The sequence below is a fragment of the Myiozetetes cayanensis genome, unplaced genomic scaffold (assembly GCF_022539395.1).
Source record: "Myiozetetes cayanensis isolate MyiCay16 unplaced genomic scaffold, myiCay2020 scf41, whole genome shotgun sequence".
Classification (NCBI taxonomy): Eukaryota; Metazoa; Chordata; class Aves; order Passeriformes; family Tyrannidae; genus Myiozetetes; species Myiozetetes cayanensis.
This window is the reverse complement of record NW_026087643.1, coordinates 20,260-44,377: the sequence shown is the minus strand read 5'-3', so window position 1 is coordinate 44,377 and position 24,118 is coordinate 20,260. Positions and strand designations below refer to the sequence as shown.

The window sequence follows — 24,118 nt, the reverse complement described above, 5'->3', positions numbered from 1 at the left end:
CTCGCCGCCGCTCTGCTCTCTGATTGGCTCCTCTCTCCATCACGCCGCGGATTGGCCACTTTATTTCCCGTTAGGTCCCGCCCCCTCTTGTGGGATGCCGCGCGGCGATTGGCCAGCACTGCTACAGGCGGTGATTGGCTGGGTAGGGCTGGAGAGCCTCGTGGTGATTGGCGGAGTTGGGGGGGAGACACCCTGTGATTGGCTGCAGGGAAGGAGGGGGCTGGGCCAACGGCGGGGCGCGGGAGGCGGCTGCGGCGCCGGGGCCGAAGCGGGACCCAACCGGGTGCAAATCGGGATCGAACGGGGGCTGGGGGCTCGCACCGGCACCCGCAGGTACCGCGACACCACGCGGGGGGGCGGTGGCGGGAGCGCGGGCGGCGGCGGCGGCTCCGCCCCCGGCGCACCGGGACCGGGGTTGAGGCCTGGGCGGCCCTCCCCATGAGGGTGGAGGGTCGCCGCTGTGGCTTAGCCCGGTTCCCGATAACCCCGCCCGGTAATCCCCCCATACCCTCCGGTAACGCCCCAGTAACTCCCAGTAATCCCCGGTAACTCTCCGGTACCCCCCTGTAACCCTCTGTAACCACTGTTACCACCCACGGTAACCCCCTGTAACGTCCAGTACCCCCCATTACCCCCTAGTAGCCCCCGTTACCCCCCTGGAGCCCCCACTGCAACCCCCTAGTAACCCCCAGTAACTCCCCTGTACCCCCAGTAACCCCCCAATACCCCCCCAGTAACTCCAGCCCCCACTTTTTCAGCCCTTGATGGCAGACCAGGGGTCCTGGCACCCCCCAGGCCCCTCTAGTTCCCCTAGCTCCCCCAGTAACCCCCCCTTTTAGCCCAGGATGGCAGATGGGGGGTCCTGGCAGACCCTCAGTGGGGTGCAGAAGGCTGCAGTTCTTCTGGGGGTCCCTGCTGCTGCCACCGTGTGTTACATTCTGTACCGACGCTATCGGGACACCAGAGGTGGGTGTGGCACTCTGACCCTTCTGTGATACCCTTTGGGGACTTACTGGGGACCCTTTGAGGACCCCTGTGCTGCTCTGTGGGGAGGGGGAGATCCCTGTCCCCCTGTGCCCCCCGGGGACTCTTTGGGGATCTGTCCCCATGCCGTGTGTCCCCCCCAGAGTCTCCCATGACCTACGTGGGGGACGAGGGGCTGGAGGTCGAGGTGAGGGTCCCCCGGAGAGCCGTGAAGTCCCTCATTGGGCGCCGCGGGACCACCATCAACCAGGTGGGTGCCACCCTGGGGCTGGGGTGGGGGACACTGGGAGCACTGGGAGCGCTGGGGACACCCCTTTTTCCTGCAGCTGAGGCGGGAGACGGGCGCCCACATTGTGGTACAGGAGGAGGAGGAGGAGGAGGGGGAGCCAGTGGTGCAGATCTGGGGGTCCCCAGCCCAGGTGTGCCGTGCCAAGGCCGCCGTCCTGCGCCTCGTGGCTGACAGCACCCCCGTGGCTGAGCAGCTGCACGTGCCCTGCAGGGCTGTCGGCAGGATCATCGGTACCTCCGTGCCCCGCGGGACCACCCTGATCACATGGGATCCCCACCGATCCTTTGGGCACCTTCATACCCCTTGGGACCCCCCTTGATTACATGGGACCTCCCCCCAGTCCCCCAGGACCACCCTGATGACACAGGGACATTCAGACCCCACCCCGATCCCACAGGGACCTTCCAGCCCCCTAGGACCACCCCCAAATCCCAGGAAGCATGTTCCTTCCCTTTCCCCTAATCCCAAGTGTCCCATCTCTTTCCCCCTAATTCTGGAGGGCCCTTCCACCTCTTTTCCACCCCCTCATCCCAGGACCCTCACGATGTTCTGGGCTCCTTCCCACTCCCCTTATCCCTGAGGATCCCTTCCCACCTCCCCATCCCAGGACCCTCCCAAACCCCCCAAGGCTCAGTGAGAACTATCCCAAATCCCCCTTTCTCCATCCCGGTGGTGCCCCAGCGGGAAATCCACCCCTCTTCCTCATTTTCCCGGGATTCCGTGCCCGCAGGCCGGGGAGGGGAGACAGTGCGCGGGATCTGCCGGCTCTCGGGGGCCAGGGTGGATTGCGGGCGCGATCCCGAGGCCAGCCTGGCCCCAATCCGGGTCATCCAGCTCTCAGGAACACGCAAGGAGGTGGAGGCTGCCAAGGTGAGCAGGAAGGGCGGGATGGGGGTACCTGGATCCCGCTGGATCCGACATTTCATGTATCCCTGCTGCCAGAGGCTGATCCTGGAGAAGCTGTCGGAGGACGCGGCGTTCCGCAGGGACCTGGCGCAGGCGGCTGCCGCCAGGTGCCCTCGGAAGCAGCCCCTGGGCAGCCGCCGGGACACGGAGCCACTTCCCACTAGGGTAGCGGAGCAGTGGGATGTGGAGTGGGGGGAAAGAGTGATCCCAGCACAGCAGTTGCAGGATTGGAGCGAGGAGACGATAGAGACGGAGTCCAAGGATGGGAACGAGGAGACAGAGGTTGGGAAAGAGCTGAAGGAGCTGGAAAATGGGAATGAGGAGACAGAGAACGGGAACGAGGAGCTGTCAGTGCCAAAGTTTGAGGGTGAGAGTTTGTGTGGCCCTTGGGATGTGATTGGAAAACTCTGAGGAGGGAGAGGAGGGAATGAGGAGCCAGAGGATGGGAATGAGGGGCCTAAGCTTGGGAATGGGGATCTAGAGGAGCCAGAGGATGGGAATGAAAAGCTGGAGGAGCCTGAAGTTGGGGGTGAGAAGCTGAAGGAGCCAGAGGGTGGGAATGAGGAGCAGAGAGAGCTAGAGGTTGGGAATGAGGAGCAGGAGGAGCCAGAGGCTAGAAACAAGAAGCCAGAAGCTAGGAATGAGGAGCCAGGGGCTGGGAATTAGGAGCCAGGGCTGGGAATGAGCAGCCAGAGGCTGGGAACGAGGATCTGGAGGCACCAGGGGCTGGGAATGAGGAGCCAGAGGCCAGGAATGAGGAGCCAGGCACTGGAAATGAGCAGCCAGGGCCGGGACTGAGGCCCCAGGGCTATTCCATGCCCTGCTGCCCATCCCAGGCTGTTCCGGTCCCTGTCCCACAGTTCCCAGCCCTGATTTCAGCTTCCCTGCGGATGAGCACCTGGAGGTGTATGTGTCGGCCATGGAGAATCCCGGGCACTTCTGGATCCAGATCCTGGGCAGCCGCAGCCTCCAGCTGGACAAGCTCACGGCCGAGATGCGCCATTTCTACCACAGCAGCCCCCCCGTGAGACCCCTGGGACCCCCCCACTTGTGATAGCCATGCCACCCTCCCGCATCCTCCTGTGTCCCCTGCCGTGTCCCTTCTGTGTCTCCCACTTTTCACAGCAATGTCACCCATGCTGTGTCCTCCTGCATCCCCCCCTGTGTCCCCTCACTTGTCACAGCAATGGCACACCCCCTGTGTCGTCCTGTGTCCCCCCTGTGTCCTGGTGTCTCCAGAGCCCCCCCCCCATCGGTCCACCCTGGGGGACATTGTGGCCACTCCCTGTCCCCTCACTGTCCCCTCCCTGTCCCCAGACCCCCCCCACATCGGTGCGCCCCGGTGACATCGTGGCCGCGCCATACCTGGGGGATGGTGACTGGTACCGTGCCCGCGTGCTGGGCATGCTGGACAATGGCCACTGGGACCTCTACTACGTAGACTTCGGGGACAACGGGGAGGCCCCCCAGGAGGCCCTGCGGACCCTCAGGTGGGGGAGAACCTGGGAGAACCCCGGGAGAATCCTGGGAAAACGGGGTGGCCATGCAGGAATTCCCTCACAGGGTTTTGGGGTACCACCACCCTCCCCATGGGGTCCTGGCTGTGCCCTTACCTGTCCCCTCCCACTCCCTCCTGTCCCGCCAGACCTTCCCTTGGGGCTCTTGGGGAGTCCCACCACCCTCCCCATGGGGTCCCCTGGCTGTGCCCATTTTGGGGATCCCCTTGTCCCCATCCTTTCCAGGAGGGACCTTGGGGAACCCCTTGGTCACCTCCAGCCCCTCCTGTCCCTCCCCTGTCCCTCACGTGTCTCCTGTGCCCACAGGGGGGATTTCCTGAGCCTGCCTTTCCAGGCCATCGAATGCAGCCTGGCCGGGATCATCCCCTCAGGTGAGTGGGGGGTGGGACCCAGCCCTGTCCCCCCCCGGGGCCACCTTGGCCCCAATCCCTCCCTGATCCCACCGTTTTCCCACAGGGAACGACTGGGAGGAGGCAGCTTTGGACGCGTTCGAGCAGCTCACGGGCTGTGCCCAGTGGGCCCCGCTGGTGGCCCAGCTCTGCAGCTACTGCCCTGCTGGGCTCTGCCCTCGGCCCAGCCTGCGCCTCTTCGCACACCGCGGCACACAGGTGGGGCCCCAGCCCACTGTTCTGACCACTGTTCTTGGCGTTCCCACCGCTGTTCCTGGTGTTCCCACTGATGTTCCTGGTGGGACAGCGGACCATTCCTGCTGTTCTCACCACCATTCCTGCCATTCCCGCTGTTCCCATCGCCATTCCCACCATTCCTGCTGTTCTCACCGTTCCTGGTGCTCCCACTGCCATTCCTGGTGTTCCCACCATTCCTGGTGTTCCCACCATTCCCAACATTCCCAGTGTTCCTGCCATTGCCACCAATCTCACCATTCCTGGTATTCCAGTTGTTCTCACTATTGCTATCATTTCTCCTTCCTATCATTCCTCCACCATTCCTGGTATTCCCATTATTTCCAGTATTCCCCGTGTCCCCATTTTTCTTGGTATTCTTGCCATTCCCTCTATTCCTACCATTCTTCCCTGGTGTGCCCACCATTCCTAGTACTCCCACCATTCACAGTGTTCCCACTATTCCTGGTATTCCCAATATTTCTACCATTCCCACCATTCCCGGTGTTCCCCCAGCGCCTGGATGTGGGGGCGGAGCTGGTCCGTTTGGGATATGCCGTCCCAGGGCCCTCTGAGGATGAGGATGGGCTAGGTGGCCACAGTCCCCCTGCGCAGGAGGAGACCTCGGTGAGCTGCTCCTGCCGTTCCCCTTCCCGCTGTCCCACCAGCATTCCCGGCATGTGGGACAGTCCCATTGTCCCCAGGATGGCTCTCCTGGCTCTTCCCACTGTCCCTGGGATGTGGGATGGTCCCACTGTCCCCTGGGATATGAGACAGTCCCAGTGTCCCCAGGGGTGATCCTGGTGTCCCCTGGCATGGTTCCAGTGTCCCCTGAGATGTGGGATTGTCTTGGTGTCCCCTGGCATGTGGGACAGTCCCGATGCCCCCAGGATGTGGGACGGTCCCCAGTTTCCCCAGGATGTCCCTGGTGTTCCCAGGATGTGGGACAGTCCCGATGTCCCTGAGCTGTCCTCAGTGTCCCTGGCTGCTCACCCCTCCTTTGCCATACAGGACAGTGTCACCTCTATCCCGAGCCTTGTGTCCGACTCCCCCCGGAGCCCTGGGGATGCCCCCGACACCTCGTCCTGCTGCAGCCTGCCCGGTGAGTCTGGGAAGGGACATTCCCGAGGCAGTCCTGGGGCATTCCTGGGACACCCTGCTGACTTCCCTGTCCCCGGTCTTGCAGATGCCACCAGCCCTGTTTCCAGGGACACCGTCACTGTCACCTGAAGGTGTTCCCAGGGACTGGGAGCTGCTCGTGGTGACACCGTCACTGTCACCTGGAGCTGCTCCTGGTGACACTGTCGCTGTTCCCTGGAGCTGTTCCCAGTGACCCTGTCACTTGCCTGGAGCTGCTCCTGGTGACACCGTCACTGTCACCTGGAGCTGCTCCTGGTGACACTGTCGCTGTTCCCTGGAGCTGTTCCCAGTGACCCTGTCACTGTTGCCTGGAGCTGCTCCTGGTGACACCATCACTGTTACCTGGAGATGTCCTGGTGACACTATCATTGTCACCTGGAGCTGCACCCAGTGCCACTGTCATTGTCACCTGGAGCATCTCCCTGTAATTGGGACACCGTAATTGTCAACAGGAGATGCTCCTGGTGACACCATCGTCACCTGGGGCTGCTCCCAGTGACTCTGTCATTGTCACCTGGAGCTGCCCCCAGTGCCACCGTCATTGCCACCCAGTGCCACTGCGCCCCCGGACGGTCCCCCCGCCGGCCCCCGGGACTCCGGGGGTCTCCACTCGTGCCTGCCGTGGGGACACCTCCCCCGCCCCGGTGCCGGCCGCGTCCCCACTCCCCGGGAGCACGTGCTTCCTAGGATTCTCCCTCTCTTCTGTGAGGGGGCGAGCTCTTCGTTGTCCTGGGTTAATAAACGGAAGGTTTCTCAGCGCTCCGCCTCCTCCGGGGGATGGCGGGGGTGTCCCGACCCCCGGGTCGCGCGTTCCAAGCAGGCGCGCGGCGAGGCAGCCCCGGCGGCGGGGGGAAGGAGCTGTGCGCAGGCGCAGTGCGGGCCCGTGGGGTCTTGTCACGCCGTGAGGGAGAGGGGGCCGCCATGTTATCATCGGGGGCGGTGGGGACGGCGGGACGGGCCCTGAGCCGGGCTTTGAGCCTGAGCCACGGGCTGGTGAGGGCTGGGGGAGGTAACGGGGGGAGCCGGGGGAGCAGCGGAGCGGTACCAGCGGAGCGGTACCAGCGGTGATACCGGGAGCGGTACCGGGGGTGGCGGGGCGGACCGTGAGCCTGAGCCACGGGCTGATGAGGGCTTGGGGGGAGGGGGTGGTGTATAATGGGGGTTATGATGTGTGGAGGGTGTAGTGTGTGGGGGGTACAGTCTCTGGAGGGTGCAGTGGAGGGGTTATGAGGTCTGAGGGGATGTAGAGCGGGGCGTTCTGGTGTCTGGAGGGGATTTGGGCGTTTGAGAGGGGCTGATGGGGGGGCTATAGGATCTGGGGGGTGTAGTGAGGGGGTTATGGGGTCTAGAGGGATGTTGTGGGAGGGTTCTGTGGTCTGACGGGGGCTAATGGGGGGCTATAGGCTCTGGGCTCTGGGAGGTGCAGTGGAGGTGTCCTGAGCTCTGTGGGCACTGGGGGGGTACCCGGGCTGTCCCCACCGTGTCCCCTCAGCTCCTTCCCCTGCCCAGCCCCCCGTTCCCGAGGGCTGGAATGTCGGGAACTCCCCATGCTCCGCAGGGCACGGTGGTGGTGGAACGCTGGTGGCAGGTGCCCCTGAGCAAGGAGGGGAAGCGGCCCCGGCTGCACCCCCGACGGCACCGCATCTACCGCCTGCTCCAGGACTCCAAACACCTGCCCAGGGGCTCCATGGAGCTCCTTCTCACCCAGGCCGTGGAGGGTGAGCCCTTTTCCTGGAATGCTCTGCCGGGGAGTCCCCCTCCTGGGATATTTGGGTATTTGGGCCTGGGTTTATTCTTATCCATGGGAGGAAGAGAAAGAATTCGCTCCCTGTTATGTCCCATTCCCGGTTATCCAGTGGCACAGGGATCCATCCCTCAGCTGATTTCAGATCTCAGACGCCCCAAACCCAACAATTCCGTGGAATTTTATGTCCGTTTTTTGGACGCCACCTCAGACCTGCATGGCTGGGAATTCTTCCAGCATTCTCAACTTGTATTTCCACATTTTCCTGGCAGACCTGGGCACTCGTGGGGATGTGGTGAGTGTGAAGAAGAGCCTGGGGAGGAACAAGCTGCTTCCCCAGGGATTGGCTGTTTATCCATCCCCAGAAAACCTCCGCATGTTCCAGGAGGAGAAGAAGGTGAGTTGCACCAAAGGGGCTTTTCCAGCTTCTCCAGACCCTTGGAAAAACAGGAAAACTGGGGCAAAGAGCAGGAACTGTGCTTCCAAAGCTCTCTGGGATCAGCCCTGTGTGCCTCCACCCATATTCTTGGGGATTTTTGGGATGAGATCTGCCCGATGCCTCAGGAATGGAATCTCAGCAGGAGCCTTGCCTGTAAAATATTCCCTGCTGGAATAAACCTAGAGGGTTTGGGATGGTAGGAGAACCCTGCAGGCCTGTCAAGCCACCATTCCTTCCTGCTTATCCTCCTCAATCCCAGTTTTTTCCCACTTGTGTTCCTCAATCCTTGCTTTTTTCCCATTTTCCCTCCTGAATCCCTGTTTTTTTCTTCCTCAAATTCTGTTTTCCCTATTTATGCTCCTCAGTTCCTTTTTTCTTTCACATTTATCCTTCTAAACCCTCACTTTTTCCCTATTTTTCCTTCTCAGTCCCTATTTTTTCCCACTTAACCCTCCTCAATCCCCATTTTTCCCATTTTCCCTTACCAATCCCCATTTTCTATTGCAGGAAGGGAAGCTGGAAGTTCTCCAAACCCAGAGTGGGGAGAAGGTGAGCAGAGAAATGCCTGAATCCTGGAACCTCTGGGGAATTCCCTTCCTCTGCCTGCGATCCCAAACTCTTCCTGAACCCCCCTCGGACCTTCCCAGTGGGAACACTGGGAATGCTGTGGCTCTTCTGCTTTTCCAGACCCTCAAATTCCTGCGGAGCTGCCGCCTGGAGGTTGGGATGAAAAACAACGTCAAGTGGGAGCTCAGCCCCGAGATTGTGGCTCGGCACTTCCTCAAGAACGTGAGGAGCCCTTCCTGCCCTTCCCAGCGCCCAAATCCCGGGATTTGGGCTTCCCAGCTGCACTGGGGGTTCAGGAGCAGCTCTGGAATTCTTGGGAGGCATTAAGGGAGGGGATAAAGATGGGCCTGGGGATCTGCCCTTGTCCTGCTGCCCTGATTCTTGGGGTAATCCCTGGAATTCTCTGATTTTTTGGAGTCATTCCTGGGATTGTTTGGGGTCATTCCTGGCATTCCCTGGGGTGATTCTCGGCATTCTCCATTCCAGCTGGGGGTGTTTGTGCCCCCCCACGCACTGAAGCTGCCGGAGGAGCCCATCACACGCTGGGGGGACTATTGGTGTGACGTCACGGTGAGGGGGGCTCTGGTGGGCACCCCCTGAACCCCCACTGCCCCCTAACGCCCCCAGTTCTCCCGGGATTTTGGGGTGACTCTGGTGCCCCCACAGGTGAACAGTGGGGGGTGTTGGGGTGTCCCAGTGGGTTTGTAGTGTTGGAGTGACCCAGGGGGTTTTGGGGTGCCCCCATTTCCCCATAGGTGAGAGGGCTGGACACGGCGGGGGGTGTTTAGGGTGTCTCAATGGGTTTGGGGTGACCCCAGAATTTTTGGGAAGCCCCCAGGTGAACGGGCTGGAGATGGTGAGGGGTGTTTGGGGTGTCTCAATGGGTTTGGGGTGACCCTGGGGTTTTTGGGGTGTCCCCAGGTGAACGGGCTGGACACAGTGCGTGTCCCCATGGCTGTGGTGCAGTTCCTGCACCCCAAAACCAAGCGCTACCGGCACTGGGTGCAGCAGCAGCAGAAGGAGCTGCAGGCCCGCAGGGAGCAGCTCCTGTGAGATCCCCCTGACCACGGGGGTCCGAGGATGGATCTGGGTCTTCACTCCCCTGGGCCCCTCCCCATCTTGAGGGAACTCTGGACGGGTGTCCAGTCAGTGAAGCAGAAGCTCCTGGGACAAGAGGGAGTTTTGGGGAGCTCTGGAGTTCCTGGGAGACCCCAAACCCTGTCAAGACTCCCTGAAAAACCAGGGGGGATCGTCCCAGAATGGATTTGGTGGGGTTCAACCCCCTGGAATCCCCCCCATGACCTGTGGGGAACTCCTGGATTCTGGAGCAGCAGCTCCCTGGAAGAGCGGGAGTTTTGGGGGATTCCCAGGGGTTTCGGGGGCTCTGGAGTTCCTGTGAGAGCCCCAGAACCCCCCAGCACCCCAGGAGGGTCCTGGAATGGATTTGGGGGAGGTTCACCCCCCTGGAATCCCCTCTATCACCTGTGGGGAACTCCTGGATTCTGGAGCAGCCTTTCCCTGGAAAAGGGAGGTCTCAGCCTTTTTTTTGGGAGAGGGTCTCCGAGGTTTGGGGGGCTCACAGGATTTTGAGGGGAAAACGCTGTTTTTGGGTGTTTTCCTCTGGTGGAAAAATGATGGGTTTTTAATGAATTGTGAATTAAGGTGTTTTTATTGAATTTTTGTTGAGGGGGAGGGGGCATCACCCACCGAGCAAGCCCCGCCCCCACAGCCACCGGCTCACCTGACCCATGTCACGTTTGCTGGGGTCCCCACTCTCACCTGTCCAGTGTCGCCCCAGGTGTGACCCCACGGGGGGGTCGGACCTGCCTCCCCCAGCCATGTTTGGGAGGGGGCGTATAGGCGGCACCATCTTGGCTGCGACTGCAGCGGGTCGTTACCATGGCAACCGAAGGGGGGACACCAGGACAGGGAGGGGAGGATGTGCCGGAGGGGGTGGGGAGGACACGAGTGGGGACACCGGGACGGGGGAGGGGGTGACGCAGGGCAGGAGATACCTGAACAGAGAAGGGAGGGTGTGACACGGGTGGAAACACCGGGACTCGGAGGCAGGGGGAGGGGGTGGTTACACAGGAGGACACGGGTGGGGACACCAGGGCACAGGGTGAGTGACATGGGGGTGTGTGTGGGGAGGGACATCGGGACAGGGAAGGGGGGGGTGACACAGGAGATGGGTGGGGACACCGCGACGTGGGGGTGGTAACACGGGAGGGGAGGTGACAGGGGGCAAGGTGGGATGGGACGCGGAGGGGGACACACGTTGCATTCAGCGCCGGGAGGTGACAGTGACACTCGGCAGGAGGGGGCGGGGGAGGACACCCGTGGGCGAAACACGGACCCCCTCCTCCCCCAGTACCCCCACCCCGTGCCCGCGCGTGCGCACATCACCGACCTGCCCTCAGCTCCCCGGGAACGCGCACACGCGCCCTCCCCGAAACAACAACCCCCTCCGAAACAACCCCCTTTCTGTGAAACAACCCCCCTACTGTGAAACTCCTCCCGTGTAAAACGACCCCCCCAGCCCCGCCCCGGCGGAGCCTCCGGGCCCAGGGAGGGTCGCTCCCCGCTCCCGGTATCCGCTCCCCGCTCGGTTGTCGGTCTCGGTTCCCGCTCCCGGTATCCGGTGCCGGTCCCCACGTTGTCGCCGGTGCCCGCTCTCGGTGCCCGGCAGCCGCTCCCCGCTGCCCATTATCCCGTCCCGGTGATCGTTATCCCGTCCCGGTGCCCCATAGACGGTCCCGGTGCCCGTTATCCGGTCCCGGTGCCCGGTTGTCGGTGCTGGTCGCCGGTCCCGGTGTCCGGTACCCAGTGCCCCGTCCCCGGTGTTATCCCCGGTCCTGGTGGCCGCTCCTCAGTGCTCGGTGCCGGTGCTGTCCCCGGTGCCGGTCGCCGGTGCCGCTCTGACATCAGCACCGGGCGGGGCGTGACGGGGCGGCCCCAACTGGGCAAGAAAACCGTCTCCGGTGCCCACCCCGGTGCCGGTACCCGGTACCTGCTGCCGGTACCCAGCGGGCGGGGGCGGTTTGGGGGGGTCTCCGCCACCACCGGGGGCTCCCTCGGCGACCGCGGCCGCTGCGACCACCATGGACCGAAACGGGCGTTGACAACCCCCCTCCTCCCCCAAGGCTTCCCCGCCCGGTACCGGGACCCTCCCCGAGGCCACCGGGGCGGTACCGGCGGAGCGGGCGCTGCCACATCCAGAGGGATTTTTGGGGAGCAGCACCCGGGAAACGGCCGGGACGTACGAGGAGCGCCGCCCCCCGGGCAGAGCTGCCCCCGCCCCGCCGCGCCCCGTCCCCGGAGCCGAGCCGAGCCCCGGGGCCGCCTCGTCCTTTGTGTGCGCCGGGGCACCGGGCACCGCCGGCAGCAGCGGGAGCCGAGCCCGGGGAGCGGGGATAGCGGGGAGCGGGAGCGGCCCCGGGGCCCGGGGACCCCCCGGCGGCCCCATGAAGGAGCCCGACGCCATCAAACTCTTCGTGGGGCAGATCCCGCGGCACCTGGAGGAGAAGGACCTGAAGCCCATTTTCGAGCAGTTCGGGAAAATCTACGAGCTCACCGTCATCAAGGACAAGTACACCGGCATGCACAAAGGTACCGAACCGTCGCGGCCACCAGACTAAGGGCCGCGGCCCCCCCCGCCTCTCCGGGAAGGGGCGGCGGGAATGGGGGAGCGGCGGCGGCGGCCACCCGGCAGTGGGGAGGGGTGCGGGGAGGGCCCCGTGGTAACGGCCCCGGGACCGGTAACAGCCTCGCGGTACGGTACCTGGGACCAGGAACAGCCCCCGGGACCGGGAACAGTCCCCAGGACCGGGAATAGCTCCGGGATATGGCCCCCGGTACCCGGAATAGGCCTGGGATACGACCCCCCAGTACCCAGAATAGTCCCAGGATATGGCCTCTGGTACCGGGAACAGCCCCTGGTACCGGGAATAGCCCCCGATACAGTCCAAGGTACTGGGAACAGCTCCCAGCACCTGGAATGGCCTCCAGTGGTGGGAGCAGCCCCGTGATACCGACCCCGGTACCAGGAACGGCCCCTGGTACCGAGAGCAGCTCCCTGCCCCAGGAACAGCCCTCAACACCGGGAATAGCCCCGTTACACAGCCCCCAGTACGGGAGCAACCCCATGACACGGCCTCCAGTACCAGGAACAGCTCCCGGTGCCGGGAACAGCTCCCAGCACCGGGAATGGCCCTGTGGTACAGCCCCTTACACTGTGAACAGCCCCACGATACAACCCCTGGTACTGGGAACAGCCCTCGGCACTGGGAACAGCCCCTGGTACCAGAACTAGCCTTGTGATCCAGCCCCAGTACCAGGAACAGCCCTGGCACTGGAAACAGTCCTCAGTACTGGGAACAGCCCCTTGAGCAACCCCATGTACAGCCCTGGGGGATGGGAACAGCCCCACATACAGCTCCCAATGCCAGGAACAGCCCCTGGTACTGGGAACAACCCCCATACTGGGAGCAGCCCCATGTACAGCCCCACATACAGTCCCTGCTATTGGGAACAGGCCATGTACAGCCCCAGGTACAGCCCCAGATATTACCCCCAACATTGGGAACAGGCTCTGTACAGCCCCTGGTATCAGGAACAGCCTCAGGTACAGCCCTTGGTACCAGGAATAGCCCCCGGCACTGGGAACAGCCCCATGAACGACACCCAGTACTGGGAACAGGCCCATGTACAGCCTCTGGCACTGGGAACAGTACCTGGGACTGGGAACAGGCCCCATACCAGGTACAGCCCCACAAGCAGCCTTTGTCACCAAGAACAGCCCCACAAAGTGCCCCATGTACAGCTCTATGAACAGCCCCTGGTACTGGGAACAGGCCTCATACAGCCCTGGGCACCAGGAACAGCCCGTGGCACAGGGAACAGGCCCTGTACAGCCCCAGGCACTGGGAACAGCCCCCATACCAGTTACAGCCCCACCAACAGCCTCTGTCACCAAGAACAGCTCCATGTACAGCCCTGGCACCGGGAAGAGCCCCATGTAAGAGCCAAAGGCCTTGAGCAACACCCACAGCTCAACCCACAGCCACAGTGCTCAGGTACAGCTCTGGGCACTGGGAACAGCCCCAGGTAAAGCCCTGGGTGCCAAGAACAGCCCCATGTACTCCCATGGGCACCAGGAACAGGCTCACACTCCTCAGCCCTACCCAGGTGCCCCGAGTCGGGGTGTTGGGGTGTTTTGTCAGGGTGTTGTGTCAGGCTGTTGTGTGAGGGTGTCAAGTGGATGCTGTGCGGGTGACACCCGGCTCTAGGGGTGCCAGAGAGTGTCGGGGTGTTTTGTTGGGGTGGTGGGGGATGTTGGTGCCAGCATAGGGGGTGTGGGGGTGTTGGGGGGGTGCAGTGGGGGGGTCTCATGTCCCGGGGGTGTCACAGCCTGGGCTGAAGTGGGGGGGGGGCAGGGCCATGTTTCTCAGGACTGGGGATCCATCCAAGGCAGGGACCCCCCATCCCCACTACCGGGGGGGGGTGGTCCCTGGAGCCCCCCAGACCCACAGGACAGGCCCAGAGCTGGGGAGGGGAGTGGGCAGTGGAATTGGGGCAGTCTCGGGGCCTCTATGGGTGCCCAGGACCCCCCAGGCTGGAAGAGGGTACCGACTTCCCCCTCAGGGACCTTGGGTACCCCTCCCTGTCCCTGTCCCCTGGGGGGCCTGGCCAAAGGGATGGGGGGGTGTAACTGCCTCAAAATGAGGGACTGGGGGCTGTGGGGGACTTGGGGGCTAAAGGGGGGGTCTGGGGTCTATAGGTCTGGGGGCTATAAGATGGGTCTGGGGACTGTGGGGGAGTCGGGGCTATGGGAGTCTGGTGGACTGGGGTAGCTCTGGGTGATGGATGGGGGCATAGGATGCTTGGGGGTGGTCTCGGGGCTATACGGGGAGTCTGGGTGCTATTGAGGGGGTCCCAGGGCCATAGGAGGGTCTGGAGGTTATAGGAGGAGTCTGGGGGCTACGGGGGGGTAGGGTGTCTGGGGACTGTACAGGGAGTCTAGGGGCTATGGGGAGCTGTAGGTGTCCTATGGGGGCACTGGGTGCCCTTTGGGGGCACAGGCTGTGGATGCAGGGATCTCAGGGTTCCCCGCACACCCCCCAATCTCCCCCACCCCGGGGGTCGCCCTGGCACCCTCTAAGCCCTCTGTGCCCTCCCCCAGGATGCGCCTTCCTGACCTACTGCGCCCGCGAGTCAGCCCTGAAGGCTCAGAGTGCCCTCCACGAGCAGAAAACCCTCCCGGGGGTGAGTGGGGGGGGGCCACCAGGACCCCACCGGGGACCCCCCTACGCGTGACAACCCCCCGTTGGACCTGGAACAACCCCACCCCGTCACCCAGAACCTCCCCCAACCCTTCACAGCCCACACTGGCACTCCCCGTTCATCCAGGACCCCCCTTTATTTGTGTGGTGTTTTTTTTTTTTTTGGGGGGGGGGAGGAACCCCCCCGAACATTTGGGGGGGTTAATTAGTATCGCTAATGAGGGCCTGGCACTAACGAGGCAGCTGAGCCAACAAAGCCCTGGGCGGGGGGTGGTGGTTGGCAAGGCTCCCACCCCCCCATCGCAGCTGGGGGGGTTCCCCCCCCAATTTAACCCTCCTAGTCCTTGTTTTTTTGGGTGGGGGCGTCTGACTGATGAGGCCTCGGGGCGGAGGGAAGTTAGGGGCACAGGAATTTCGAGGGGGGCAGTTTGGGGTCCCCGGGGCAGGGTGGGAAGGTCGGGGGTGGTCGTGGCTGTAGGGGGCTCTGTGTGTGTCCCGCCAGGCCCGGGGATATTTGGCTTCGCCGGGATAAGCCGGGGATTTGAGGCCGTAAATCCCAGGGGATTTGTGAAGGGGGTGTGAGGTGGGGGAGGGGGATTAAGGAGCGGCACCGCCCCCACAGCTGCCCCCGCACCGCGGGAATTGAGAGGAGGGAATCCAGGACCCCCCCGAGCCGCTGGAGGGGACTGTGGGGTGGAGGGTGATCCCCGGGGGTCCCGGAGGGGTCTGGGGTGTCGCGTGCCTCGCCCACCCCGTTCATGCCTCCCCTCCCCCAAGGCGGCCGGGGCTGATCCGAGCGCGGGGGGATTAGGGAGATTAGCGGCCCCCGCGGGGAACATTTCCACACCATCTGTGGCGAGGGGGTGCGGGGGTCCACCTTCCCTTTCGGCGGGAAAGGACCCGCCTGGGGTCAGCCGGGGATGGACCCACCCCTCCTCAACCCCTCGAGTCCCCCCTGTCATCCCACGGCCACCCTGAGACCCCCGGGACGGGAAGAGCTCCCTTCCCCGGCCCTCCCCCGGCCCTTCCCCGGGGTGAAGGGGGGGGGCGAGGTCACTCCAGGCCTGTGGGGTCCCCCTCCCTTCCCCCAAATCTCCGTCCCCGCCCCCCAAATCCCCGTCATTGTTTATCGCGAGCGCTGATGACGTCAGCGGCGTTGCCAGGCAACGGTGATGGGTAAATTGGGGCTGAGTGGGCGGTTGCCATGGAGCGTAGTCGGCCGTTGCCATGGCAACCGGGCATCTGCGCCCTCCCCCTCCCCAGTCGTTTCTCCGGGGGGTTACGGGGTGGGGGGAGCGGGGGTGGGTACCTTCCCCGCCTAATAAACGTGGGGGGGAGTTGCTCATTAACGCGGCCCCTCGAGCCCCCTTCCAGCCCCCCCATGGCAGCGGCTCACGTTGCCAGGCAACGGGATGCAGGGTTGGGGTTGCCATGGCGACCGGAGCATCTTGCGGGGAGGGGGAAGTATTGGGGGGGGGCCCTCCGAGGGAGTGGGGGAGGGACTGGAGTCCGCGGGCGCTCCAGGGGGGGTTTAGGGGGGAGTTGTCCCCAACGACCCCCCTTTGTGCCCCTCCCCAGATGAACCGGCCCATCCAGGTGAAGCCGGCCGACAGTGAGAGTCGAGGAGGTACTGCCCCCAGAACCCCCTCCCCCAAGATTCCCAAAAAGGCCCCAGAGTCCCCCCAAACCCTCCGAGACCCCTCAAAGCCCCTCAGAGCCCCCCCCAAAACCCCAGAGCCCCTCAACCCCATTCCCCAAGCCCCCAATTCCCCTCGAGCCCCTCAACATGGCCCTGTCCCTGAGGCGGTGTGCCCAAATCCCCCGTGGGGACAGCCCACCGGTGAGAGACCCCCCAGGGCTGCCCATGAATCACTTCTGGGACATCCCCCAGTGTGAAACCCCCGGGCCATGCACAAATCACCCCCCAGGACACTCCCCCAATGTGGGACCCCCCCCAGACCACCCCATATTCATCCCCAAATCACCCTGGGGACACTCCTATAATGTGAGACCCCCCAGGGCCACCCCCAATCACCCCCGGGCCACCCCCTCAGTGTGGGACCCCCGCCGGGCCACCCTGTGTCCATCCCCATCCCTGTACCACCCCACATGTCCCCATTCCCCAACGGATGGTCCCCTCCCAGTGAGGTGTCCCCATTCCCTGGCGTCCCAACTCACCCCCGTGCCCCCTTATCCTCATTTCTGGAGGTCCCTGCCCTCCCTGTGGTGTTGCCCCCCGGTGTCACCAGTGCTAGCCTGGTGCCCCTATTCCCATGGGGTCCCTGCCCTCCTGCTAGGGGTGTCCCTGATTCCCGAGGGTCTGTCCCCACTGTCTGTGGGGTCTCAGCCCCATGTCCCCCATTCCTGCCCTTCCCTGGGGGTGTCCCTCATTCCTGAGGGTCCCTGCCCTCCCCACGGGGTTCCCCCCCGCTGTCGCCGGTGCCACCCCTGGTGTCTCGCAGAGGACCGGAAGCTGTTTGTGGGGATGCTCAGCAAACAACAGGCGGACGAGGACGTGCGGAAGATGTTTGAGCCCTTCGGCACAATCGACGAGTGCACTGTCCTCAGGGGGCCCGACGGCACCAGCAAGGGTGGGGCACCCCAAAACCCGGGGGGCACAGCAGGGGGCTGCAGGGCGGGCATGGGAATGGGGGGAAATGGGGAGAGGGAGGAATTTGGGGGGATGGGGAATGGGCAGGGATGGGGTTAAGAGGGTCTATGGTGGTGCTGGAGAGGGTTTAAGGGGGTCCATGAGGTCAGGGGGCGATGGGGTTTGATGGGGTTTGATGGGGGGTTGATGGGGGGTTGATGGGGGTGGCACCCCCTTGTCCCGCCCTGACCCGTTGTCCCCAGGCTGTGCCTTCGTGAAGTTCCAGAGCCACGCAGAGGCCCAGGCGGCCATTGCTGCCCTGCATGGGAGCCGCACGCTGCCAGTGAGTGCCCAGCCCAGGCACCGCCCTTCCTTAGCATCATCCCCTTCCTCATCCTCAGCATCCTAATCATCATCCTCATCCTCTTCATCATCCTCGGCATTGCCACTTCTTTATCCCCAGCACCCTCAGCATCCTCCGCACCACCCTTCATCATCCTCAACATCCTCTTCCTCCTCCTCATCATCCCCAGCATCCCCTTCATCATCCTTGGCACTGCCCCTTCTTCATCCTCATCATCATCCCCTTCATCACCCTCAGCATCATCTTCCCCTTCAGCATTCACACCATCATCACCATTATCATCCTCATCCTGGTTACAACCCAACCATCACCCCATCCCAGTTACATCCCAACCACCATCCCGCTCCCTGCCCCACTGTCCCCACTGACACACGGTATCCCCGCGTGCCCAGGGTGCCTCATCCAGCCTGGTGGTGAAGTTTGCAGACACAGAGAAGGAGCGGGGGCTGCGGCGGATGCAGCAGGTGGCCACCCAGCTGGGCATGTTCAGCCCCATCGCCCTCCAGTTTGGCGCCTACAGCGCCTACACACAGGCGGTATGGGGGGCACGAGTGCACAGGGGACATGGGGGCATGGACGGACATGGGGGACACCGCGGGGGCAGGACCACCCTGAAAATCCAGCAAGAGGTCGTCGGGGTGATGGGCGGTGGGAGGGGATGGACACCCCGATCATGGGTGTGATGGTGTTGGGTGGTGGACACTAGGAGAGGATGGACATTGGGAAGGAATGGATATTGGGAAAGGATGGACACTGGGAAGGGATGGACATGGGAGGGGATGGACTCCCTGTTCTGGGGGCAGGTCGGTGGTCCCAGGGGGGTCATGGTGGCTGTGCAGTGCCAGGCGTGTCCCTGGTGCCTGGAGGGGTGGGTCGGTGGTCCTGGGGGTGGGTCAGTGGTCCCGGGCGGGGGTTGGTCGGTGGTACCAGCCGTGTCCCCGCAGCTGATGCAGCAGCAGGCGGCCCTGGTGGCCGCTCACTCCGCCTACCTCAGCCCCATGGCCACCATGGCCGTGCAGATGCAGCACATGGGCACAGTCAACCCCAACGGGCTCATCGCCACCCCCCTGCCCCCCTCCTCAGGTACGGCGGGCACCGCGCGGGGGCGGGGAGGGGGCACCGGGGAGGGGGTTGGTAGGGACAGGGACACGGGGCAGGGGCGCGTGGCAGGGGGCAGCGGGGAGAGTGAGTGGTGGGCACCGGGGAGGGGCGTGGGGCATTGAGACACCTGGCAACGGGGGAGAGGGGGCGGTGGGGACAGGGACACCGGGGAGTGGGGCACGGGGCGGGGGGACACCGGGCAGAGGGACGCGGGGCAGGGGGACAGCGAGGAGTGGGGACAGAGGGAATGGGGACAACCGGGAGGGGGCACTGGGAAGGGGGCACCGGGAAGTGGACGCGGGGTGTGGTGGCACCTGGAATGGGGGCGGGGGACAGGAACATGGGGAGGGGGCAGCGGGGATGGGGGCAGAGGGATAGGGACACCAAGGAGGGGGGCACGGGGCGGGGGAACGGCGAGAAGGGGGGACACAGGATGTGGGGGTCACCGAGGGGGAACAACTTGGCTGGAGGACATCGAAGGTGGAGACAACTGGGAATGGGGACACTAGGGGAGGGGACACCAGGGGAGAAGAACCTGCGATCGGGACAGCAGGGGAGGGGACACCAGTGATGAGGACACCAGGGGAGGGGACAGCAGGGATGGGGATACCAGGGGTGGGGTTCCCGCAGTCGTGTTGCGGGTGGGCCGGGCCCCCCCCGGAGCCCGGCGGTGACGGAGGTGGCCGCTGTGCGCCCCCAGGAACCAGCACCCCCCCGGCCATGGCGGCCACGCCCGTTCCGGCCATCGCGGCCCCGCTGAGCGTCAACGGCTACAGCCCCGTCCCCGCGCAGCCCGCGGGACCCCCCGCCCCCGACGCTGTCTACGCGGGGGGGGTTCCTCCCTTCCCAGGTGAGCCCCGGGACCCCCCGGAAACCCGTGGCCCCCTCCAACCTCTCCCCCAACACCTCCTCTGCCCCCCTCCTTCCCAGGTGACCCCCGGGACCCCCTGGGATCCCCCTGCCCCCCGTAACGCCCCCTCTGCCCCCCCCAGCCCAGAGTCCCGCTGCCCCCGGGGACCCTCTGCAACAGGCATACGCTGGGATGCAGCACTACACAGGTACGGGGCACTGGGGGGTAGTGGGAGGGACTGGGAGGGTATTGGGAGGATACTGGGAGGGCACTGGAGGGGTGTTGTGTGGCACTGGGGGGCACTGGGAGGAACCGAGAGGGGATTGGGACAGATTGGAGGGGTACTGAGAGGGATTGGGAGGTACTGGGAGGGCACTGGGAGGAAATGAGAGGGACTGGGGGTGTTCTGTGCCACTGGGGGCACTGGGAAGGATTGGGGCCTACAGGGTGTTATTGGGAAGGAGTGGGGGGCCACTGGGATGGCACTGGGAGGGTACTGGTGGGGGGACTGGGGGTTACTGGGAAGGACTGGGGGGTACTGTGTGTTACTAGGAAGGATTAGGGGACCATGAGAGGGCACTGGGGGTTACTGGGCATTACTGGGTGATATTAGGGGGCACTGGGGGTTAGTGGGGGGTACTGGGTGTTACTGAGGGTTATTAGGGGTTACTGGGGGTTACTGGTGGGCACTGGTGGGCACTAGGGGTTACTGGGTGGTGCCGGTGCCTCCCTGGTGCCAGCCTGCCCTTCCCCCTTTCCCCAACCAGCTGCGTACCCGGCTGCCTACGGGCTGGTGAGCCCGGCCTTCGCCCCCCCGGGACCCTTGCTCGCCCCCCCACCCCCTCCCCAGCAGCAGCAGCGTGAAGGTGAGAACCCCAGGGACCCCCCAGGGACCTCCCTGGGACCCCCCGGCACCCCCTGGGACCCCCCCTGGGGCTCCCACAGACTCTCCAGGACCTCCCTGCAACCCCCCCTGGAACCCTCACTGGAGCCCCTGTCCCAAGGGACCCCCCCCAGAACCCCATGGGGAACCACCCAAGACCTCCACCCCGAGGGACACCCCCAGGGACCCTCTCCATGACCCCCACCCTGAGGGATGCTCCTCACCAGGGACCCCCACCTTGAGGGATCTCTCCAGGACCCCCTGAGAGACCCGCACCCCAAAGGTCTCCCCAGGTGGTGGGATTGGGGGGGTCCCAGTGTATGGTGGGAGTTGGGGTGCCCCCATGAGGGGTTGGGGTGCCCCCCATGAGGGTTTGGGGCCTCCCCCCGGGTTTGAGGTGGCTCAGGGTATGGGGCAGGGCTGGGGGTGCCCGGCGGGGGCTGTTGGGGTGACCCCCTGGAGACTGGGGGGTCATCAGGGGGGCTCAGAGGCCCTCTGGGTGCAGGGCCAGGTCTGGGGGGCACAGGGCAGGATTTGAGGTCTGGAGCCGTATTTGGGGTCCCAGGGCAGGCTTTGAGGTCCCAGGGCAATATTTGGGGTCCCAGGGCTGTATTTGGGATTCCAGGGTAGGTTTTGGTGTCCTGGGGCCACGTTCGGCATTCCAGGGCCATATTTGGGGTCCCAAGGCTGTATTTGGGATCCTAGGGCCGTGTTTGGGGTCGCAGTCCCCCCGTGACACCCCTCCCTCCGCAGGCCCCGAGGGCTGTAACATCTTCATCTACCACCTGCCCCAGGAGTTCGCCGACTCCGAGATCCTGCAGATGTTCCTGCCCTTTGGAAATGTCATCTCGGCCAAGGTGTTCGTGGACAGGGCCACCAACCAGAGCAAGTGCTTCGGTGAGGGGACATGACTGGGGACATTGGAGACATTGGGACCACTGGGGACACACAGGGACAGGGCCACCAACAAAAGCAAGTGCTTTGGTATGAGGGGGGGATGACGACAAGGGACACAGGACAGGGAAAGGGGACAAGGGGACAGAGGGACATGGACACATGGGGACAGGGACAGGTGACAGGGAGGGGGGTGGGGACACAGTGACCAGGGCAGGGGCAGCATGGCCAGGGGTGTGACGGTCAGGGCACAGGGACATCATGGCCTGACCTCCCCAATGTCCCCCTGTCCCAATGTCCTCTCTATCCATAATGTCCCTTCCATCCACTCTGTCCCCCCATGTCCCCAATGTCCCTCTGTCCCCTCTATCCCCTCTGTCCCCAATGTCCCCCATGTCCCCTCTGTCCCCAATGTCCCCCATGTCCCCTCTGTCCCCCATGTCCCCGCAGGCTTTGTGAGCTTTGACAACCCCGCAAGCGCTCAGGCCGCCATCCAGGCCATGAACGGCTTCCAGATCGGGATGAAGCGGCTCAAGGTGCAGCTCAAGAGGCCCAAAGACGCCAACCGGCCCTACTGAGCCTGGTGAGACCTGGCCTAACCCCTCCAGACCCAGCCTAACCCCCCCCGACTCAGTCTAACACGCCCAGACCCAGCCTAAGCCCTCCAGACTCAGCCCAATCCCCCCAAACCCAGCCTAACACACCCAGACTCAGCCCAATTTCCCAAACCCAGCCTAACCCCCCCAATCTCCCCCCCAGGTCTGGAGGCTCCGGAGCAGCACCTTTGGGTGCCCCCTTTGGAGAGCAGTCCCCCCTCCCCCCTCCAGCGCTGCCCGGGGGGGTCTCAGTCCTGCCAGGGGAGGGGGAGGGGCACAGACCCTCCCATACGCTCAGGAAGGATGGACTGCCCCTCCCCGACCAGGCCCCTCCGGATCCCCCAGTGCGTTCCAGTCCATCCCAGCCCAGGGGGAGCTCTGGGTGCCAGAACCACCCTCTGCTCTGCCCTGGCAGGGGGCCAACTAAGCCCACCCTGGGGTGGGGGACTGACCCCCCCAACCTCTCCCTCCATGGGGCCCCCTCCTCCCCCTCCCACCCCGGGGGTCCCTCCTTGGAGCTTCTTCTCACCAAACAGGACCAAAACCAGCTCCAAGGGGGGGAGGGGCTGGGGGAAGGGTCCCAGGGGGAGTCCCAGGGGAGGTCCTGGGGTGGTGGTGGGGAGGGGTTTGTTCCACAGGGGGTCCCACCCCCCTCCCCATGTCCCCATGGGAAAGGGGACCCCTGAGGCAGCGGGATCCTCCCCCAGACACTGCCATCCGCTGCCCCCCATCCCAAAATCCTGCCTCAGCACCCCCCCAGCACTGGGAATGATCCCAAACTGGGAATGATCCAACACTGGGAATGATCCAATGGACACACTGGGAATGATCCGACCCTGCGATGATCCAACACTGGGAATGATCCGACCCCGGGATGATCTGACCCTGGAATGAACCTACGGATGAACTGGCACCGGGATGTTCCGTCACTGGGATTCTCCGGTACTGGGATGCTCCAATACTGGGATGTTGGCACTGGAATGCCCTGGCACTGGGATTCTTTGGGACTGGAATTCTCTGGCCCTGGGATGCTCTGACACTGAGATGCTCGGATACAGAGATGCTCCAGTACCAGGATGCTCCAATACTGGGATGCTCCAACACTGGGAAGCTCTGACACTGGAATATTCCACCATGGGGATGCTCTGACACCGGAATGTTCCAACACTGGGTTGTCCTGACCCCAGGATGATACTGGGATGATCCTGGACTGGGATGATCCTAGACTGGGATGATCCTGCACTGGGATGACCCTGCACTGGGATGACCCTGGACGGGGATGATCCTGGACCAGGATGCTCCAACTCCGGGATGTTCCCCCCAGCTGCTGGAAGGACCCAGAGTGGCAAAATCTGGGCCCAAAGCTGCCAAATTTAGGAGCCAGGAACTGGGAGATCCAGAGTGGGGACAGGGACAGGGACAAGGACACATGGACAGGGACACGGACACATGGACACAGGGACGCATGGACACAGACACATGGACACGGCCCCGCAGCCGCCAAATCCCAAATCCGGGGTGTGTCGGCCCCCACCAGCCAAATCTGGGCCGTGTCCAGCCCGGGGACCCCAAGCACCCCAAAACAGGTCGAGACCCCCCAGCACCCCCAAACTGGGGCCAGGACTCCCCCCAGCACCCCCAAACTGAGTTAGTGCCCCCCAGACTGGGTCGGTTCCCCCAGCAACCCCAACCCAGGGTTGGTGTCCCCCCAGCACCCAAAACCAGTGCCCCCAGTACCCCAAACTGGGCCAGTTCCCCCTCCAAGCCCCCCAACCTGGTGCCCCCTGCACCCCCAAACCAGGGTTGGGACCCTCCCCAACCCCCCCAAACTGGGTCAGTGCCCCTCAAACTGGGCCAGTGCCCTCCAATCCCCTCAAAGTGGTGCCAGTGCCCTCCACCCCCAAAATGGGCCTGATGCCTCCCAAACTGGTGCCCCAGCACCCCCAACTGAGTCAGTGCCCCCCACCCCCTTTGCCCCCCGCCCCCCACTGTACATAAAGAGGGGGCGCTGAGTCCCCCGTGTCCCCCCAGTTTGGGGGTTTGGTACCTGCTGGGTTGATTTGGGGGATGGGGTGGGGGGCGCGGGTGGGGGGAGATGGGGGTGGGGGTGGTGAAATCCCCTCGGGGTGGAGACGCCGTCACTTAATTTATTTGCTATTTATTGCGGTTCCTTTGGACAATTTTTTTTTTTTTTGGTTTTTCTTTTTTCTGTCGAAATAAAAATCCTTTAAAAACAAACACAAAAAACCCACCAACAGTGAAAGTTGGAAGGTTTGAAACCACTCCAGGACCCCCCCAAATTTAATGGGGAGGTGGGTGAGGAGCCCCCCCACGGTGGGGGAGGAAGGCT

At 64.0% G+C, this 24,118-nt stretch overlaps 3 protein-coding genes across 7 annotated transcripts; all 3 read left to right on the top strand.

Moving 5' to 3' along the window:
* The first annotated feature begins 234 nt into the window (after positions 1-234).
* TDRKH (tudor and KH domain containing) lies at positions 235-6,218 on the top strand. Of its 3 annotated transcripts, none has more exons than XM_050330545.1 (12): positions 235-333; positions 840-966; positions 1,128-1,234; positions 1,311-1,503; positions 2,004-2,546; positions 3,040-3,203; positions 3,497-3,669; positions 4,003-4,067; positions 4,153-4,304; positions 4,836-4,946; positions 5,331-5,421; positions 5,506-6,218. In XM_050330545.1, the coding sequence occupies exons 2-12, from the start codon at positions 846-848 to the stop codon at positions 5,547-5,549; spliced, it is 1,764 nt and encodes a 587-aa protein (XP_050186502.1). In that variant the 5' UTR covers positions 235-333; positions 840-845; the 3' UTR covers positions 5,550-6,218. The 3 variants fall into 3 exon arrangements, with proteins under 3 accessions (XP_050186502.1, XP_050186504.1, XP_050186503.1); XM_050330546.1 differs by lacking the exon at positions 235-333 and having other exon boundaries at positions 348-966; positions 2,004-2,143; positions 2,216-2,546; XM_050330547.1 differs by lacking the exons at positions 235-333; positions 4,836-4,946 and having other exon boundaries at positions 345-966.
* Positions 6,219-6,227: 9 nt separating this feature from the next.
* MRPL9 (mitochondrial ribosomal protein L9) lies at positions 6,228-9,866 on the top strand. The gene is made up of 7 exons (XM_050330554.1): positions 6,228-6,452; positions 7,018-7,177; positions 7,476-7,600; positions 8,150-8,191; positions 8,330-8,431; positions 8,696-8,779; positions 9,131-9,866. The coding sequence occupies exons 1-7, from the start codon at positions 6,237-6,239 to the stop codon at positions 9,260-9,262; spliced, it is 861 nt and encodes a 286-aa protein (XP_050186511.1). The 5' UTR covers positions 6,228-6,236; the 3' UTR covers positions 9,263-9,866.
* Positions 9,867-11,160: 1,294 nt separating this feature from the next.
* CELF3 (CUGBP Elav-like family member 3) lies at positions 11,161-23,688 on the top strand. 3 transcript variants are annotated; one of them, XM_050330531.1, is made up of 13 exons: positions 11,161-11,818; positions 14,391-14,473; positions 16,069-16,117; positions 16,953-17,081; positions 17,344-17,423; positions 17,837-17,980; positions 18,389-18,527; positions 19,246-19,395; positions 19,538-19,603; positions 20,163-20,261; positions 21,032-21,175; positions 21,623-21,755; positions 22,518-23,688. In XM_050330531.1, exons 1-12 carry the CDS (start codon positions 11,674-11,676, stop codon positions 21,748-21,750), a joined length of 1,356 nt encoding a protein of 451 aa, XP_050186488.1. In that variant the 5' UTR covers positions 11,161-11,673; the 3' UTR covers positions 21,751-21,755; positions 22,518-23,688. The 3 variants fall into 3 exon arrangements, with proteins under 3 accessions (XP_050186488.1, XP_050186487.1, XP_050186486.1); XM_050330530.1 differs by having other exon boundaries at positions 22,476-23,688; XM_050330529.1 differs by having other exon boundaries at positions 11,162-11,818; positions 21,932-23,688.
* The last annotated feature ends 430 nt before the right edge of the window (positions 23,689-24,118 follow it).

Excerpts from the sequence above, each read along its gene's own strand:
- TDRKH (XM_050330545.1), top strand. The coding sequence starts at position 846 with ATGGCAGATGGGGGGTCCTGGCAGACCCTCAGTGGGGTGCAGAAGGCT. Across the intron at positions 3,204-3,496 it reads TCTACCACAGCAGCCCCCCC|ACCCCCCCCACATCGGTGCG; the intron begins GTGAGACCCCTG and ends CCCTGTCCCCAG. Across the intron at positions 5,422-5,505 it reads GTCCTGCTGCAGCCTGCCCG|ATGCCACCAGCCCTGTTTCC; the intron begins GTGAGTCTGGGA and ends CCGGTCTTGCAG.
- MRPL9 (XM_050330554.1), top strand. The coding sequence starts at position 6,237 with ATGGCGGGGGTGTCCCGACCCCCGGGTCGCGCGTTCCAAGCAGGCGCG. Across the intron at positions 7,178-7,475 it reads TCTCACCCAGGCCGTGGAGG|ACCTGGGCACTCGTGGGGAT; the intron begins GTGAGCCCTTTT and ends TTTTCCTGGCAG. Across the intron at positions 8,432-8,695 it reads CTCGGCACTTCCTCAAGAAC|CTGGGGGTGTTTGTGCCCCC; the intron begins GTGAGGAGCCCT and ends TCTCCATTCCAG.
- CELF3 (XM_050330531.1), top strand. The coding sequence starts at position 11,674 with ATGAAGGAGCCCGACGCCATCAAACTCTTCGTGGGGCAGATCCCGCGG. Across the intron at positions 14,474-16,068 it reads AGCAGAAAACCCTCCCGGGG|ATGAACCGGCCCATCCAGGT; the intron begins GTGAGTGGGGGG and ends GCCCCTCCCCAG. Across the intron at positions 21,176-21,622 it reads CAACCAGAGCAAGTGCTTCG|GCTTTGTGAGCTTTGACAAC; the intron begins GTGAGGGGACAT and ends ATGTCCCCGCAG.